General features: G+C 48.9%; 2 protein-coding genes across 2 annotated transcripts; both read right to left on the bottom strand.

The window, feature by feature from the left end:
• Positions 1-613: 613 nt before the first annotated feature.
• MIA (MIA SH3 domain containing) lies at positions 614-3,807 on the bottom strand. Its single transcript, XM_033128784.1, has 4 exons — positions 1,809-3,807; positions 1,588-1,721; positions 1,049-1,159; positions 614-709 (listed from the first exon to the last, which is right to left on the bottom strand). The coding sequence occupies exons 1-4, from the start codon at positions 1,933-1,935 to the stop codon at positions 686-688; spliced, it is 396 nt and encodes a 131-aa protein (XP_032984675.1). The 5' UTR covers positions 1,936-3,807; the 3' UTR covers positions 614-685.
• A 1,366-nt stretch (positions 3,808-5,173) lies between these two features.
• Positions 5,174-16,065, bottom strand: SNRPA (small nuclear ribonucleoprotein polypeptide A). The gene is made up of 7 exons (XM_033128758.1): positions 15,910-16,065; positions 15,369-15,463; positions 12,469-12,641; positions 9,270-9,449; positions 7,256-7,429; positions 6,740-6,828; positions 5,174-5,549 (listed from the first exon to the last, which is right to left on the bottom strand). Exons 2-7 carry the CDS (start codon positions 15,439-15,441, stop codon positions 5,390-5,392), a joined length of 849 nt encoding a protein of 282 aa, XP_032984649.1. The 5' UTR covers positions 15,442-15,463; positions 15,910-16,065; the 3' UTR covers positions 5,174-5,389.
• Positions 16,066-16,156: the final 91 nt, after the last annotated feature.

The raw sequence follows: 16,156 nt of genomic DNA, 5'->3' as shown, positions 1-16,156 counted from the left end.
CGGAGCAAGTGGGAAGAGGCGGTGCAGAGATGCTTAGCCGAGAGGAGAAACGGTTTTGGCCAGGAGTCCGGAAGCAGAGTCGAGACTCCGCATTGGGTAGAAGCGGACTTGGGGGCGGGGATACGGATGCAAAGAAGGGGATATAGGCAGGGTTGACAGAAAGATCCTGAAAGAGGGGCGGCTCTTGAGCAGGCCAGTGCGATTTCTGACCTCAAAATCAGGACGAAAACTGGGGATATACGCGCAGGTTAACCTCCCACCTCCCTTTGCAGATAATCTTCCAAGAAAACCTCGGCTCTACAATTTGTGTCTTCCTCATGATCCCACTGACCCATTACCAATAGTTCCACTCGCTCCCATTGGTCTAGAGGACGTTACAGTCCCCTAATTGGGCTGTTTAGATTATTCCTTCTTCTCATTTTCTTGTGTGTGATAGCTAAGATTAGGAGCCCACCTCCGGTACCCAGTTTAGAGCAAAGGACTTTTGGTCGGTGAAACCCTGCCTAGCAACCAATGACGTTGCCGCAGTCGGTGGGTTGATTGGCTACATTCAGGAAACTGGGGACCCATGTCCTTTATAGTTCCCCACCACAAAGACCACAGAGACCCGCAGTTTGCACTTGGCTGATGTATTTGCGTAAAGCCGGGGAGAAAAAAAAACAGCAGGGATAGCAGTAGGCTGCGGTCACTGGCAGTAGAAATCCCATTTCTGGAAAAGAGAAAAGGGAAACAGTGGGGACAAAACCAGAGGTCACACCTCAAAAGATCTAGTGGTTTTAGCAAAGGCTATAGCCGCAGGGGCCAAGTTTGGCCACTCAAGTACTATACAAAATAGCCTAGAGCCTTCTAATCATTGTACCTCTCAGCTGGACTGGGGCACAGAAACCGCTCCCCATTTCGCAGATGAAACAAACCGATGCAGGGAACTTATCTCAATGTACTCGAAAACAGCTAAGCTGCTGGGGAGTGAAGGGTAGGATCATCTTTGCCCATCATCACAACCCAAGGGTCTTCCCTCCAGAGCCCTGTAAGCCCCCAAGAAACTCACATCGGTCTTCACATCAATTTTGCCAGGTTTCAGAGTCTGGTCCTCACGCACGATGCTACTCGGGAAATAGCCCAGGCGAGCAGCCAGGTCTCCATAGTAATCTCCCTGAACCTGAGGAGGGGTTAAAGGCCGGGATATGGGAAGATAGCAAGTTTGTGCCTGCTGAAGACCTTTGCACTAGCTCTTCCTGATCTCCACATGCTAGCTCCATCCTGGTCATTCGGATCGCAGCTTAGTTACCTGGTGCCCTCCCTGATGTAGTCACCCAGTCACGCTTAATTCTCAAAGCAGCACCTATTTGCTGATACTATATGGCTTGTCTCCTTCCATTAGAATAAAAGGGATTATTTGCTGTTGTGTCTTCAGTGTCTCGAACAGAAATTGGTACCACAGAAGTGCTAAACAAAGTAAAAATAGATCACAATAGCCGCCCCCCCCAAATCTATTTCAGTTCATCCCCTCAAATTTTCTCTTTAAATGGAAAATTAGGATGAACTCCCACCCCATACCCTTTCTTCTTCTGTTCACCCAAAACTCACACTGCCTCCCCAGAAGAGCCGCCCTCGGCCCTTCAGCTTGGAGAAGACATACACGACTTGGCCCCTGTGTATTGTCAGGAAACGGCAGTCAGGGGCCACGTAGTCCTGAAGGGCCACAGCCATGGAGATGGGGTCTGGGGAAGGAATAGAAGGGAATGACAGTACTCTCCACACAGGCAGGCAACCAAGCCCCAATCTCCGCACCCCACCCCAACTCTTACGGCTGCATTCCTCATCAGCACACAGCTTCCGGTCAGCCAGCTTGGGCATGGGGCGGCCCCCGACACTAGGTCCTGGGAAGGTAGACAGCAAGATGATGACACCAAGCAACACCCGGGACCAAGCCATTATGGACTATGAGGAGAGTGACCAAGCGGGGAGTGGGATCTCCAATTTCCTCTGCCCTCCCTCTCTCCAGCAGTACAAGGAAACCTGTGTTCTCGGTTTTGTCCCCGCCCTAACAGTCCCAAATTTCATCCACACCACCCAGAGGCTGCAACCCAGCCAGAACCATTTCAAGAATAGGGTGAGGGGCTGCCCGCCCCAGGAAATGCCCAGCTAGACCCAAAGCAGCCCAGGCCACTTCAAGTGACAGCTACCCCCTCAACAGAGGCCCAGACAGGCAGGTTGAGAAATTCAATTCCATCTTCTCTTGAGTCTGCTTGGGTACCTGGGCCCCTCCGCTACCCCTCCAGGGACAGAACCAGAGGAGCCAGCAAGTAAACCCACCTTGGAATTTCCTGTGCTGAGGGGCAGAACAGACAGCCCTTTGATTGCCAGGAATAGCCCCAGCTCTCAAGTACTAAGTATTACATGGGGCCTTAAGCTAGGCAACGCCGTCACGACTATCCTTACCAGTCACTTTTTGAGTGACTTGGGCTAAGCTATTTCTCCTCTTTGTGCCTCACCTTCCTAATCTGTAAAATAGGGATAATAAAAGCTATCATTTATAGAGCATTAATCATTTTTATCATTTATGTATTCTTATTACTCAAATGGATACTCTGCATCACCTCAAGAGGGGCTATCATAACCCCATGTTACATAGAAATGGAAAGCACAGAGCCTTAAGGAACTCGTCTAAGGTTACAGAGCCCGGAAGTGGAGGGGATAGATTTCGTTGCGGGGCCCACTCTGAGCTTGGAGTTCAGTTGCCCAAGGTCAGAATGAGAACGTGGAGGATCTGAATTCAAGTCTTGCCTCTAAAACTGTGCTTCAGAGACACACTTACTGAAATCATTCTGAGTCTCCACCTTTCCCCAGGCATGCTCACCTCTGGGATGGCAAGTCCCAGCTTTATTTAGGGGGGAAGAGGATGAACACACACAGGCTTGGAGTGGGGAAGAATTCATCAGGGGCAAAGACTGAGCCCAACACCCAGCACCATGTACAATTGGAGCATCCAACAGCCCTACTCAAATGCCGCCTCCTCCAAGGGGCTTTCCTGGGTCACCCAGTTATTGTTTCCCAGCCCTGCCCCTCAACACTCCACAACGTATTTTGCTTGTATCAGAAGACAGTATTGGAAATTAGCTGGTCTGTTTTTTTCACCACTGTATATCCTATGCCAAGAACAGTATTTAGCACATAATAGGTGTATTCAGCAAGTATCTGCTGAATTGACTGAGTTGCTGCTAGGTGCCTGGCAGTGGAGATGTGTTGGGGGAGTAGCGAGTACAAACAATACACAGTATTAACACAGAGATTCCTCTTTACATTGGAAGAAAATGACTCTCCGAGTAGGTGGGGAACAACTAGGGAGTCCCCCAGGCAGACAGAGAGACCAGGATCTGCTGACCACAGAACCTGTGGTTGCCAGTGTGGTGGGCAAGACGTTTCCACTTGCCATCTGCAATAACGTAGTCTTTCAGTGACACTAGCAATTGCTTTCTCCTTCCATTCAGCTCCTACAGGGAGAAAATCTGCATTTCGTGCTATGAGTCTCATCTCGTCACTGATGTTCTTTAATGAAAAGAGCAGAGCAGGAGCAGGCTTGGACTTAGAGCCTTGGCAGGAAAAAATATCGAGAGAATGTAATATTACGTCTTACTACGTTTATTTTTGTGGTTAATTTTCTACTTCTCACAAAGGATCTCATTTTCCCATCTATGAGGTCTGACAATTAAGTCGTGAACTCATCCTAGAAAAAGTGCTACATACCTCATTGCTAAATATCACTACAGTCACCTTCCAAGTACTCCCCTTGGGAAGCTATGCACCAACGCCAGTGCCTAGTCCACCCTTCAAAGCAATTTTGGAACTCTTTCTGGAATGGCCATCAGAGCTGTCATCATATTATCCTTGATGTCCTGAATATCATCAAAATATCTTCCTTTCAATATTTCCTTTATCTTCAGGTAAAGAAAGAAGTCATTGGGGCCAGATCAGGTGAGTAGGGAGAGTGTTCCAATCCAGTTATTTGTTGACTGGCTAAAAACTCCCTCACAGACAGTGCCCTGTGAGCGGGTGCATTGTCGTGACGCAAGAGCCACAAATTGTTGGCCAAAAGTTCAGGTCATTTAACTTTTTCACGCAGCCTTTTCAGCACTTCCAAATAGTAAACTTGGTTAACTGTTTGTCCAGTTGGTATAAATTCATAATAAACGATCCCTCTGATATCAAAAAAGGTTAGCAACATCATTGCAAACAGGTTTGCGAATTTAATTGTCAGACCTTGTATATGGTATGAGGAAGGGTCTTAAGCAATGCATTTTTTTGAGTCAATTAAAAATTTTCCAGATCAGGTGTGTAACAGACAGCTAGGGAAAGTCCCCTATTTGATCTCCCCTTAGCCACAGCTTCAACTGGGAACATGACTGTCCAGCCAGAAACTACATTTCCCATACTCCCCCCTACAGCTGGGGCATTGGAGAATTTGGTTCAGCCACCTGCGAGGCTTCGGGCTGGCTAGCAAGGGAGGTCAGCTGTGTTAGAAGTGGCCACCCTCCTGTATCAGTGTCTGGTCAGTAGCTTCCCATGTAGGACAAAGTCATTTTGGGCCTCGTTAGCAGCAGTGACAAGTTACTGTATTCTAGATTGCAGCTCAACAGGGGTTACAAACTTGAACTCAAGTGTCTCAAACCCAGACTGCCATTCCCACTATCCTTCCAAGGATTTCGTGAGTACCCAATTGCCTTCTTTTTCTTCCTGAAGTACCTAGAGTGGTTGCTGTAGGGCTGTCGCTACAACAGAAGACATTTTTGTGAAGATTAGAAAAAGGAGAAGAAAAATCTCTTCCTTAACACTATTTCATGTTAGAAAATTAGTAGAATAAACATCCAAGTCTACAAAGGGAATTGTGTGCCATTAAAGGTGGCACCCTTGTGCAGTACAAAACATGCCCAACCGCACATGGCAGCCTGCATTTCAATTCCCTGCACTGAATGCTGACTAAGACAAAAATAGAAATCTGCAAAAGTAGTACAGGTGACTTCAGCTTGGACAATATTACTACAGTCTTTGTAGTAATAGTCTTTGTTTTGCCAAAGTTGCAAATTCCACATACTGACAGGTCCAAAAATTCAGGCTATTCTGATGTGCAGAGAAGGGAACCACGAAGGACATGAAAAATAAAAACGACAAATGGTTGTGAAAAACCCAACATCAAAAAAACACTTTAATTCCAGCCTAACAGCGCCAGGTGCAATGTCTGGGACAGACTCTGGGTACAATGCTGTGTGACCACTCACTCAAACACACAGCTCCAAGAAGGCCCCCGAGGGGGACTTACCTTCAGGGGGCTGGGCCAAAGGGAAGAGGGGAGACTCCCAAACAGGGGGCAGGGACAGGAGGGGGAAAGGCGCTACTTCTTGGCAAAGGAGATCTTCATGGCGTTGTTCTGCGTGATCTTGAAGCCCTGCAGGGCGTCGCGGGCAGCTCCTGCCTGCACCTCATTGTCAAACTCCACAAAGGCAATGTCATGCCGCCCAGGGACCAGCCGGACCTCCTTGAAGCCAGGGAACCTGAGAGAAGAGGGCAGGCCTCAGGGATCCAGAGATGGCATTTCCCTCTAACATTCTGGCGTCTGGTGGGCAGATGCCAGGATGTTGCTAAATATCCTACAATGCGGAGGATGGCCCCAACAAAGAGTTACCGAGACCAAAAGGTACATAGCGCTGAGTTGAAAAACCCTACTATAAACCAGTGCGTACAACGTAAACATATTATTTAATGAGGAATTTTACCATGAACAGCCATGCAACCATTACCTAGAGCAAAAAACAGAACACGGCCCTCCCACCACCTCTTTCCCCAATCATAACCCACCCACTTCCACTCCAGAAGTAACGACTACCCTGACTTTTAGGATCTGCTGTTTCTTTCATTTCCCTCTTCTCATAACCTACTTCCTTCCTTGTGTTGACTGGACATCCTTTTTTCCATCAGTATGCTTACAAAATATGTAAGGTTTTGTAGACGTGGTATACACGTGGTACTGTTTTTCTGTTTTATCCAGTTTTTCAAAATTTCCTCTCGGCACTACTAACCATCCCCATAGCACGCTGTTCCTTCTAAGTGTGCACAGCCCACCACGGTGAGCACCGCGTCTGACCCCTCCGCTTCACCCAGGCCACCTCCAACTTCCCATCATGACCACTGGGAAGAACGTCCCAGCTACACTGCCTTGGGACGCGTGTTAAGATTTTCTTTAGGACAATCAGAAGCAGAGCCACCAGGTGAGCGCACAGCTCCTAATGTCACTATATAGTGAACAGTTACCCTGCATGATGGCTGCCACGTCCCATTAGCAGGGCACAAGGGCTCAAACCTCCCTACCTCCCATGCTCGCTGTTTCCGCATGCTGATTTTTGCCCGTCTGGCCAGTGTTCAATGATGCCTCTCTCTTATTTTACACACACCTCGCATTTTTCCAATTTATAGACCAGAAAGATGAGGCCCAGAGCCTCCCCAAACCTCACAAAGGTGGAAAACGGACTATGCGCCCTGGGCACTGACCTCCCACCTTGTCATCGCCACCCCCCCATGGGCCATGGGCCTGGCTTCAGTCTCTACTCTACCCTTTACGCCGTCGATGGCTGCCCACCTGCAAAGCCTAAGAACGGGCCTAAGGCGCAGGCCTCCGCCAACAGAATTCTGAGGCCCATCTCCAGCTATCACCCTCCGGCTCCACCCAGCCACAGTCCCCACTTACTGGTTGAAAAGCATGGACAGCATGAGCTCGTTGGTCTCCTCCGGCAAGTTGGTGAGGAACAAGATGTGATTTGGTGGGTTTTCCGAAAGCTGCAGGGAAGAGACAAGAGCCCATGAGTGTAGTTGGTGATCTGCTGCCCTACTGCTCTCCACCCCAGCCCTGCTTGAATCCTTTCTAGCTTTCACCTGACAGCCTGTGTTGCTGCCTATCTACCCGCTTTGCCCCCTCTAGACTGTGAGCCACAAGAAGGCGCTGCTGTATCCAGAAGCAAGTCCTCAGCAGGTCACTGAAAGAATCGAGGTGCTGGCTGCAGCTCCAGCCTCACCCTCACCTTCCAAAGCTTCTCCCACAAACGTGCCAGTCCCTCGCTGTCCCAGGGCCTCATCCTCATCCTTTCTCATCCTCCAACCTCCTCAAGGAGGCCTGCCCAGACCACCCAACCTAAAACAGCGCCCCCACCAGTCCCCTTGGATTCTGGTGTTCTATTTATATGAGACCCCACGACTAGACACTTACAGGCTGGGCAGGTGGCATCTGGCCCGGCATAAGCTGCTGTGGTGGCATGGCCCCTGGTGGGATCTGGCCGGGTGCGAGTCCTGGCGGCGGGATCATGCCAGGGGGCGGCATGTAGGGAGGCTGGCCTGGCATGTGGTGCATGATGCGGGGCGCCTGCGTCATCGGTGGCATGCCCTGCAGACAGGGAGGGCGGGACTGAGCTGGGCGGCCAGCAGGGGGGAGGAGACGTGCTTTCGGCGTCAGCAGGAGGCACAGAGGAGAAAAAGTTGTTAGAGGAAACCCAGAGGGCTAGAGACAGGGAGAAAAACCCAGACTTGGAAAAAGGTGAAAAGGGTACTCAGAGAGACAAAGGAACCCAAGTGAGATCGATGAAGCCAACCAAACAGACCCAAAATCGAGGGAGGCATCAAATCAGAAAGTTAGAAAAATTTTTTCTTAATTTATAAAAATTAGTTACTGTGACCTCACTTTATTTGTAGATATTTGAGTAGGAAGAAAGACTGGAAAAAATTTCAAAGCATTGACCATTGTTAACTAAAAGGGATGGAAATAAACGCTATAATGAGCATGCTGTACTTTTGCTTATAAAAATAAACTTTAAAGAAAAACAAAAGAATGAAACAGACCCAGAGACCTACAGAGAAAAAAGAAACAGTGGAAGGCAGAATGAACAGGACAGGAGCAAAATGAAATGGGAGGGGAGGCAGTGAGAAGAAAGACAGCTCGATGGCACACACACGTGCACTGAGGGGGCAGGGCTGCTGGAGCTGGAATCACACTTGACGAATCAAAGGTACACAGAAATCTGGGTGCAGAAGAGGGTTTAGGGTAAGAGTGGGGAAGCTGGACAGTAATCCAGACACCATCGCTGACGCCAGAGCAAGTGTGAGTTAGGACCAGTGGAAGTAGGACAAAACAGTGTAACCCACCAGAAAAGCCCACATGCAGATTCAGAGAACTAAGGAATGGGTTCAATTCATCCATCTTTTCTTTCATACTTCGTGCTTTCTGTATCCTGTTTAGAAAACAGGATGTTCCCACTTTTCATGCCCTCACCAAGGTCATAAAGACATTTTCCTGTTTTCTTCTAGAAACTGTATTGTTTTAGCTGTCACATTCAGGTCTATGAGTCATCTCAAATTAACTTATATATAATCAAGGTAGAGCTAATTTTTTCCCTTATGAATATCCAATTGGTCCAGCATCATTTACTAGGAAAAAACATCCTTTCTCTAGTGAACTGCAGCAGTAGCTTCATCATTCCTAACTGTTTCTGGACTATTCTGCCCCTCTGGTCCATCTTCCTATCCTTATGCCAAATACCACACCATCTTGACCATTACAGCAGGCCCTTTAGTCTCACCTGTGTTGCTTAGCCTTTCCACATTTATAAACAGGCTGACAGTGTCCCCCAAAATTCCTGTTGGAATTTTGATTGGAACTGTGTTGACTCTCAGATCAATCTGGAAAGAATTGACATCTGAAAAGTCGAGAGACATTTCACCCATTTGGTGAGACCATCACCGATTTCTCTCAGCAGTATTCTGTGATTTCAGTGAGGGGGTGGGAGGTGGGTTTTGCACACTTTTTGCTGAATTGACTTCTCGGAGCTATTTTTCAGTTTGAAGTCTGCTTGTGTGTGACCAGCATATAGAAATAGACCTGACTTTTTCCATATTGACCTTATGTGTGGGAACCTTGCTAAATTAAATTCACTTATTAATCCTAACTGTTGGTGAGTAGCTCCCTCTGGATTTTCTACACAGACAGCAAAATCCAGGTCAAGGAAAGAAACCAACAGACTGAGACACAAAGAAAGATCCTAAGGGAAGAGTCTGGCGGGTAGGGACAGGCATTTCTGAGTGGAGATACGATCGTCCAGAGACAGGCACACAATCTGTATAAGGAAATGGGAGGGGGAGTCTGAATCCCCAAGCAGAGACCCTTCTCCACCCTGCCCTCCCAGCCAGACCATGTGGCAGAGGAAGCCTGGTGATGAGATGCCCTGGCTTACTGGGACAGGCCCTGGGACAGCCCCAACCACTGGGGCAGCGGCCCCGCCCTGCACGGCCTTCTTGGCAGCTGGGGTCTCCTGGCTCTTGGGCTTCCTCTTCTCTCGCTTGCGGTCCCGCTCCACGAAGGTGCCCTTCATCTTAGCAATGATATCCGAGTCAGTCTTGGCGTACTGGATACGCTGCCAATAAGAGCAGAAGGGTTAAGAATGGACTTCGGAGCCAAATCACCTAGGTACAAAAGCAGACCTTACCAGGAGCTCGGTAAGTAACGTTATAGAAATCACTAGGCCTCAACGTCCTCATCTGTAAAATGGAATGTGGTACTTCCCACTTCAAAAAATAACTGATGACTACGTGAATTAAAGTGCTCCGAACAGTACCTGACACCTACCGTGTTTCCCCAAAAATAAGACCTAGCCAGACCAACGGCTCTAATGCGTCTTTTGAAGCAAAAATTAATGAGACCCGGTATTATATTATATGAGACCGGGTATTGTATTATATTAGACCCGGTATTATATTATATATCATATTATATTATATTATATTATATTAGACTAGGTATTATATTATACGCAGTATTATATTATATCGTATTATGTTATATTATATTATATATTATATAAGACCCGGTCTTATTTTACTATACTACCAGGTCTTATATTAATTTTTGCTCCAAAAGACGCATTAGAGCTGATGGTCCTGCTAGGTCTTATTTTCGGGGAAACATGGTAGTTAGTCCTCAATTAATGGGATGTTGAGATTTTGAAGGGAGGATGGGAACAATTCCGAGCATCAGGCCAAAGGTGAAAGCCCCAGGTAACAAGGCCAGGTGAGGAGTATTCCAGTCACATGCATTTAGAATGGCACTCAGCCCCCCAAGCGAAATCTCATTCACTCAGCTGTTTAAGAAACCTCTACTTGCTCTGAGGGGATAGCAAAGAGCAACCACACAAAAGCCCTGCACTCATGGAGCTTCTTCAGTGGGGAAGAGAAGATAACGATTAAAAAATGTATTAAGAATTGAAATTTTCCGATAGGGTGGCCAGAAATGGCCTCAGTGAAGTGACACTGGTGTAGATACAGAGGGAGGGCGAGAGGCAGCCTTCCGGGACATTTTGGGAAAGTGCGTTCTAGCAAAGGGAACAGCCATCAAAGAGCTAAGGTGTGCATGGTGTGTTCAAGGAACAGCAGGAGGCCCATGTGGGTGAGGAGGGAGGAGACAAGGTCAGAGGCAACGGGGACCACAAGGAGGACGTCATCTTTCCCTGGGAAAGCCAGGAGCTATGGAATGTTGTAAACAGCGGAGTGTCTCACAAGGAGCACTGTGTCCGTGATACGGGGAACAGCCTGTGGGGAGCAGGGGTCAAAGCATGGAGACTGGCAGGCAGGCCGCGGCCACAGTACTGACAAGACCAGGACCAGGTTGGTGGCAAGGGAGGAGTGAGAAGTAGGCAGCAGGTGGGTGTTTTGAAGGCAGAGCTGACAGGACTCCCTGACAAAACTCACACATGCTTGAGTGCTTGATATGGTCCAGTGATTTTGGAAGAAAAGCGGGAGAGGAGGGGTCATGCAGGGTGACAGGCGGGGTCTCAGCTCCCGCTCCCCGCATTAGAACCCAGGATATGGCGAGGCCAAAAAGGAACACCCTCAGAGCTACAGATAGGGGAGTCATACCACTATATTCTCACTGGCGGCTGGGTTGGAAACACAGGAAGCAGGAGCCACACGATCCACAACCCGCCTTCCACTTGTCTCTGCCAACCAACCCCACTTGCTAGCTGCAATCAGCTCTTGTTAGCTCAGCCACCATCTTCTTGCTAGCCTCCCATTTTCTGCGAGCGTAGCCACAGCAGTTATATTAGTGGCCAAGGGCCCACTGGTTATAGCTGACGGCCAACTAGCCATAGCTGATGGCCATCCAATCACAGTTGATGGCCATTTACTACCTGAGCCAGCACCTTTCCACATGAGGCCGAGAGCCTGGAAACTGCACTCCTGGCTCTATCTCCACAGGAGCGTCAACACAAAAAGATTGATGGTTTTGATACCTCAAAAGCTAATTCCTGGCTGCTCCAGAAAGGTAACTGGATGTGACAACTCTGGGCTCGCAGACCCAGAGGTGACAACAGACAAGAGTCAAAGCAACAGAGATGAGAAGGTTTCAGGCCCCTCTGCTGCCCTAGGGCCCACTGTCCTCCACTCGACCTGCCTCCTCTACGGAGATCACCTGCCTGGGACCTGCAGACACTGATACTTGCTGTCACCTCCCCAAGGAAACTGGTTCGGGGAACATGTTTCAACCAGGTCAAAGTTGAAAACCAACTAAGGGACAAGGGAAAAGGCCCAAAGAACCAGAGATGTCTGCCAGTGATATGACAGGAATTGCAGCTCAGGGCAGGGACCTGAAGTCACTCCTTACCTCCCAGACTATACAGCCGCCTGGGCCATGCACTTGGCCTTGTGAACATCTGCAACCCACCCTCCGTCCTCCCATCCCAACTCCTTCCACCTGGGAGCCTGACCCAGCCTCTCCTTCAAAACTGGACCCAATCTTCCCCCTCCAATCCACTCTATCCAAGCGCCACAGGCATCTCCCTAAACCCTCCCATGGCTCCCCAGAGCCTTGGAGTCAATTCCACTTTCAGGACAAACTTAAGCCTCTTAGCCTGACTTTGGACATGCTCTCCAGGCCATGCCCTCACCTCCCACCCTTCACTCCAGCCAAATGAACGTGTCTCACTTTCTCAATTACATACATACTTGGTTATCTCCAGGCCTTAGTCCACATGGTCCTTTTCTGCCCAACACTCTTTCTCCCTCTCCTCCCCAGCTAACTCTTCTCCTTCAAGTCTCACCTCATCCAGAAAACCTTCCTTGAAACCTGAGCCTGGTTGAGGTGCCTCCCCTAAGCGTGCCCTGTTCTGTGCCTTCCCCCATCCCAGCCCTAAACCCTCTGGGTCGTCACCATCTGATGACAGGCTTGTCTCTCACAACACTGTGGGTCTGGGAGGGCAGGGCTGGGGGCTCCCTTGGTCACTGTGTGTCCCCACACTCCAGTACAGCGAACAATGAATGCTGAGTAACAGCACGAGAAACTCCTGTCCTCACGGAATTGGACCACAGGTAACAGGAGGTCCAGTCCCATCCCGTCTCCGATAGCACTTCGCATACTCCTTCCACACCCCCAGTGCTCACCATGGGTTTGTCGTAGAAGGGGAAACCCTGCATGGAGCGCAAGGCATTGGTGGCGCTGCTGACTTCCTTGAAGATGACAAAGGCCTGGCCCCTCATCTTCAGGCTCCGTGACACCAGGATATCCAAGATCTGGCCAAACTGGGAGAAGATGGCGTACAGCGACTTCTTCAGCTCTGCAGTAAGAGAAGGAAAGACCCACGGGTGACCAGAGGCCTTGGTACCATGTCCTGAGTCTTTCACTCCCTTTTTCAGAGGGAAGTGCAGCCCAGAAGTGCTGCCAACTGACAGGTACCCAGAATGCCGTGGGTCAGAAATCCCTCAAAAGCCAGAAATAACAGTAGCAGCCAAGAACCACTCAAGTGGTGGTGAGCATGCCTCTGTAAGACGTCAACAGTAACAATTCCTACCCCACAAGGTGACTGTATGCGGAGCATGAGTCACATACAAAGGGCACGTTGCAAATGCTCCAGAAAGGTGAGCGTTTCTTTCCTTGGCGCTAGCACTTTGACACCAGGCTATGCGATGTGGCCCTGGCAGACTTCTGCAACCTAATCTCTCCCCACACGCCACCTCACACCCTCACCTCCAGCCACAATGGCCTCCCCTCTCTCAGGCCCGTCACACCAATTCTGCCTTAGGACCTTCACACTGGCTACTCCCTCTGCCAGGCACACCTTTCTCCTGTGTACATGGCTGCCTCCTTTTAGTCACCCAGGTCTCAGCAGAAATGTTGCCACCTAAGTGGCCTGCCCTGACCACCCGGTCTAAAGAAATGCCCCCTCCTGTCACTCTCCCCTCTCCTCATACCCTACTTACTTCTCCAAAAACATTTGCATGAATAGATACCATTACGCAAGCGTTTTAAGGAAAAGTCACCAAATGCTCACAACCACCCCATGAGGGAACAACTACAACTGTCCCTTTTTTACTACTATGGAAACAGGGTCTCAGAGGATTTGTCACTGGCCTAGGAGTATCCCAAGGATTCTGGGAAGATCCTGTAGAGTTGGGACGCAAGCCCATTTGAAACCAGTATCACCACACCTCACTAGCAAACCGCTTCACTTGACAGCTGGAACAGGGTACCAATCTTATGCAAAGAAGGTATCTGAGATGAAAATGCCTGATGAAAAAGATAGTAAATAGGAAAAAGATAGTAGATAGGAAAGGGAAGAAAATGCGTGGGGGAGTGGGGAGAGTAGAGAGAAAGCAGAAGTGTTTTAAAGCAATTAGCCAAAATTCTCCTGATGATATTTCCGGGTTTTGTTTCCATGCTTCATCCCCTTGAATCCAGTTTGGGTCTCAGTCATTCCCCTGGACTCTGGCCCACTCCCTCCAAAGCTGGGAAGCTCTTTCACAATTAACTGAGTTCCTTGCCTGGCTTCCCACACCCTCAGGATGAAGTCCAACGCCTCACCCTGCCCACAGAATCCCATGAGCCATCAGTGCACGGCTCACTGGAAACTTCTCCTTGAGTCACAGGCGCACACACAACTATCTGTAGTTCTCAGAATGCCCTAGGCTCTTTTGTCCCTAGACACCTGTACATGCTGGTTCAGGTTAGGAACATTCTTCTCTCTCATCCTTATAAAATAAATACTATTTTTGATCCACAGTTAGTAATCTGTGTATGCAGAGGGCCGACTTAGGTTATACATGGATTTTCGACTGCATGGTCGGCACCCCTAATCCCTGCGTTCTTCAAGGGTCAACTGTACTGCTTCCTCTACCTGGAAAGCTTTTCTAAAATATCTTTTTTATGAAACTCAATGAAAGCCTCTTTCTCAGTGCCCAATCCCAGCCCTGTGCTTCCCCAATCATGGCCCTAGCTACTCTGGGCTATCACTGTCTGCTAGCAGGTCTCTCATCCCCACAGGATTTGTGGCTCCATAAAAGCAGGACCAGGACTGTTGCAGTCATCAGTGTATCCCCAGCACCACAGGATATTGCCTGAGCACCATGCTCTAAAAGCATATGGGTAACTTACACAGTTTATTTTGTTTTCAACAGCAATTTTACTGGTAACCTCAAATTTAATCCTATCAATCTCCTTTGGTTCTCCCCACAATGTTCCTGAAGTAATCATCAGAGCTAACATTTAACCAGCCCTTACTAATTGCTAGGTACCATGAAAAGCACTGCATGAACGCTTAGCTAATTTAATCCCTGTAACATCCATGCAAAGAAGGCATTATGGTTTTCAAATATAGAAAATGAGGTTCAATAAAAGTGGTAACTTGTTGAAGAAAATAAAAAAGTTATGTCTGATGTTAAGAATTAAGTGAAGCAGAATTCCACACTGGTGACCTCAACCACTTTTATATTTGCTGTGTGACCTTGGGCAAGTTACAGTTCCCTAATCTGAGAAATGGATTAGCTCCTACCTGCAGGGTTGTTGTGAACATTAAATGTAATCAAGATTTATATATCAGCGCCTCATATAGTGTTTGTTAGTCATCATTATTTATTTCATTTTCACTGCTGGCTGATCACTGAAAACACAACAGTGACCAAGCCAACTCCAGTTCTTGCCCTCATGGAGCTCACAGGCCAGTGGAGAGAGCCCCATGACAGCCCAGGCAATCAAGGCTTGAGGGGGTGGTCAGGGGTTAAGGTGGGACATCCAGGGCCCGTAGGATGGTAGAGGCAGGCACCTGAGGGGGTAGCAGATAGAGAAGCCTTCCAGGAGGAGGGCTCTTGTGAGCTAAAACCCTAAAGGATGAGCAACAGTGACTAGGTTAATGAGTAGAGCGTAAAATGAACTGGGAGAGTATTAAAGCCAGAGCAAGCAGCACGTGCAAAGGCCGATGTGTCAACATTTTGCCCTGGAGAACGCTGTGGAAAAGAAATAGCCGGCTTATAACGGACAGCATGGAGTCTGGACTCCCTCAAGAACTCACCATCCTTCTTGATCTTCTCATTGAGGTTATTGATATAAATAGTGTGGTTGGGGCGGGTCTCGGGAACTGCCATGGAGTAAGGTGCTGAGGTAGGGCTGAAAAAGAAGGAAAAACAGAACTTCAACCCTGAGTTTCTCCAAATCTCTTGTCCCAAAGCGGACTTAACGGACTGCTTAGATCTTAACGGATCTTCCTTCCAGGACGAGGTCAGGTAAGGCCGGGAGAAGGCAAGAGGAGAGCACTCGCTTTGTTAAGCAGTATACCGCGTGTCCCCCGCGCGTGGTGAGGGAAACCTCGAGGTTTACTACGAGTCCCAGGATGCTCTACGCGATTCAATAGACGGAGCGTCCTGACCGGCGATTCCCATTGGCCCATGAGCTCAAAGCCGGCCCAGGATAAAGAACCCAGATGTAAAAGCCAGTTAAGGAGGGGCGGCTTTGCGGCGGGAAAATAGTTTCCCTACACAAGGCTCAGGAACACCCAGGCGCCAAGCGCTCCGCTCACCCGATGCCGATGGCTACCTGCGCCCGAAATCACTCACCAACAGAGCCGCAGCTCCAGCAAGGGGTGCCTGCTACGTTTCTGAGCGCCGACCACGAAGCTTCCTCTTCTGGTTCCGCCTGTCTTTCTGCGACCCAACCACTGCACGTAAACTCGTTACGTTGACCAATCAGATTAAGTCTCGCCCCGATCTTACCAATCAAAGCTCGGCCCAGAAATTTGCCAATCAAAACGGCACTTGGGTTCCCGCCTCGTCAAGAAAACCCCGCCCACCCCCTGCAAGGCCT

Source organism: Rhinolophus ferrumequinum, chromosome 15, assembly GCF_004115265.2.
Source record: "Rhinolophus ferrumequinum isolate MPI-CBG mRhiFer1 chromosome 15, mRhiFer1_v1.p, whole genome shotgun sequence".
NCBI lineage: Eukaryota > Metazoa > Chordata > Mammalia > Chiroptera > Rhinolophidae > Rhinolophus > Rhinolophus ferrumequinum.
The sequence above is the reverse complement of the archived record's forward strand: the minus strand, read 5'-3'. Positions and strand labels throughout refer to the sequence as shown.

What these genes read in the sequence shown, in the direction of transcription:
- MIA (XM_033128784.1), bottom strand. Translation starts at nt 1,935, where the DNA reads ATGGCTTGGTCCCGGGTGTTGCTTGGTGTCATCATCTTGCTGTCTACC. An exon ending in TGCTGATGAGGAATGCAGCC is followed by an intron (nt 1,722 to 1,808) that starts GTAAGAGTTGGG and finishes TTCCTTCCCCAG; the next exon opens with ACCCCATCTCCATGGCTGTG. An exon ending in AAATTGATGTGAAGACCGAT is followed by an intron (nt 710 to 1,048) that starts GTGAGTTTCTTG and finishes TCTCTTTTCCAG; the next exon opens with AAATGGGATTTCTACTGCCA.
- SNRPA (XM_033128758.1), bottom strand. Translation starts at nt 15,441, where the DNA reads ATGGCAGTTCCCGAGACCCGCCCCAACCACACTATTTATATCAATAAC. An exon ending in CCTTCTACGACAAACCCATG is followed by an intron (nt 9,450 to 12,468) that starts GTGAGCACTGGG and finishes TCTTATTGGCAG; the next exon opens with CGTATCCAGTACGCCAAGAC. An exon ending in CTGTCCCAGGGCCTGTCCCA is followed by an intron (nt 7,430 to 9,269) that starts GTAAGCCAGGGC and finishes CCCTGTCTGCAG; the next exon opens with GGCATGCCACCGATGACGCA.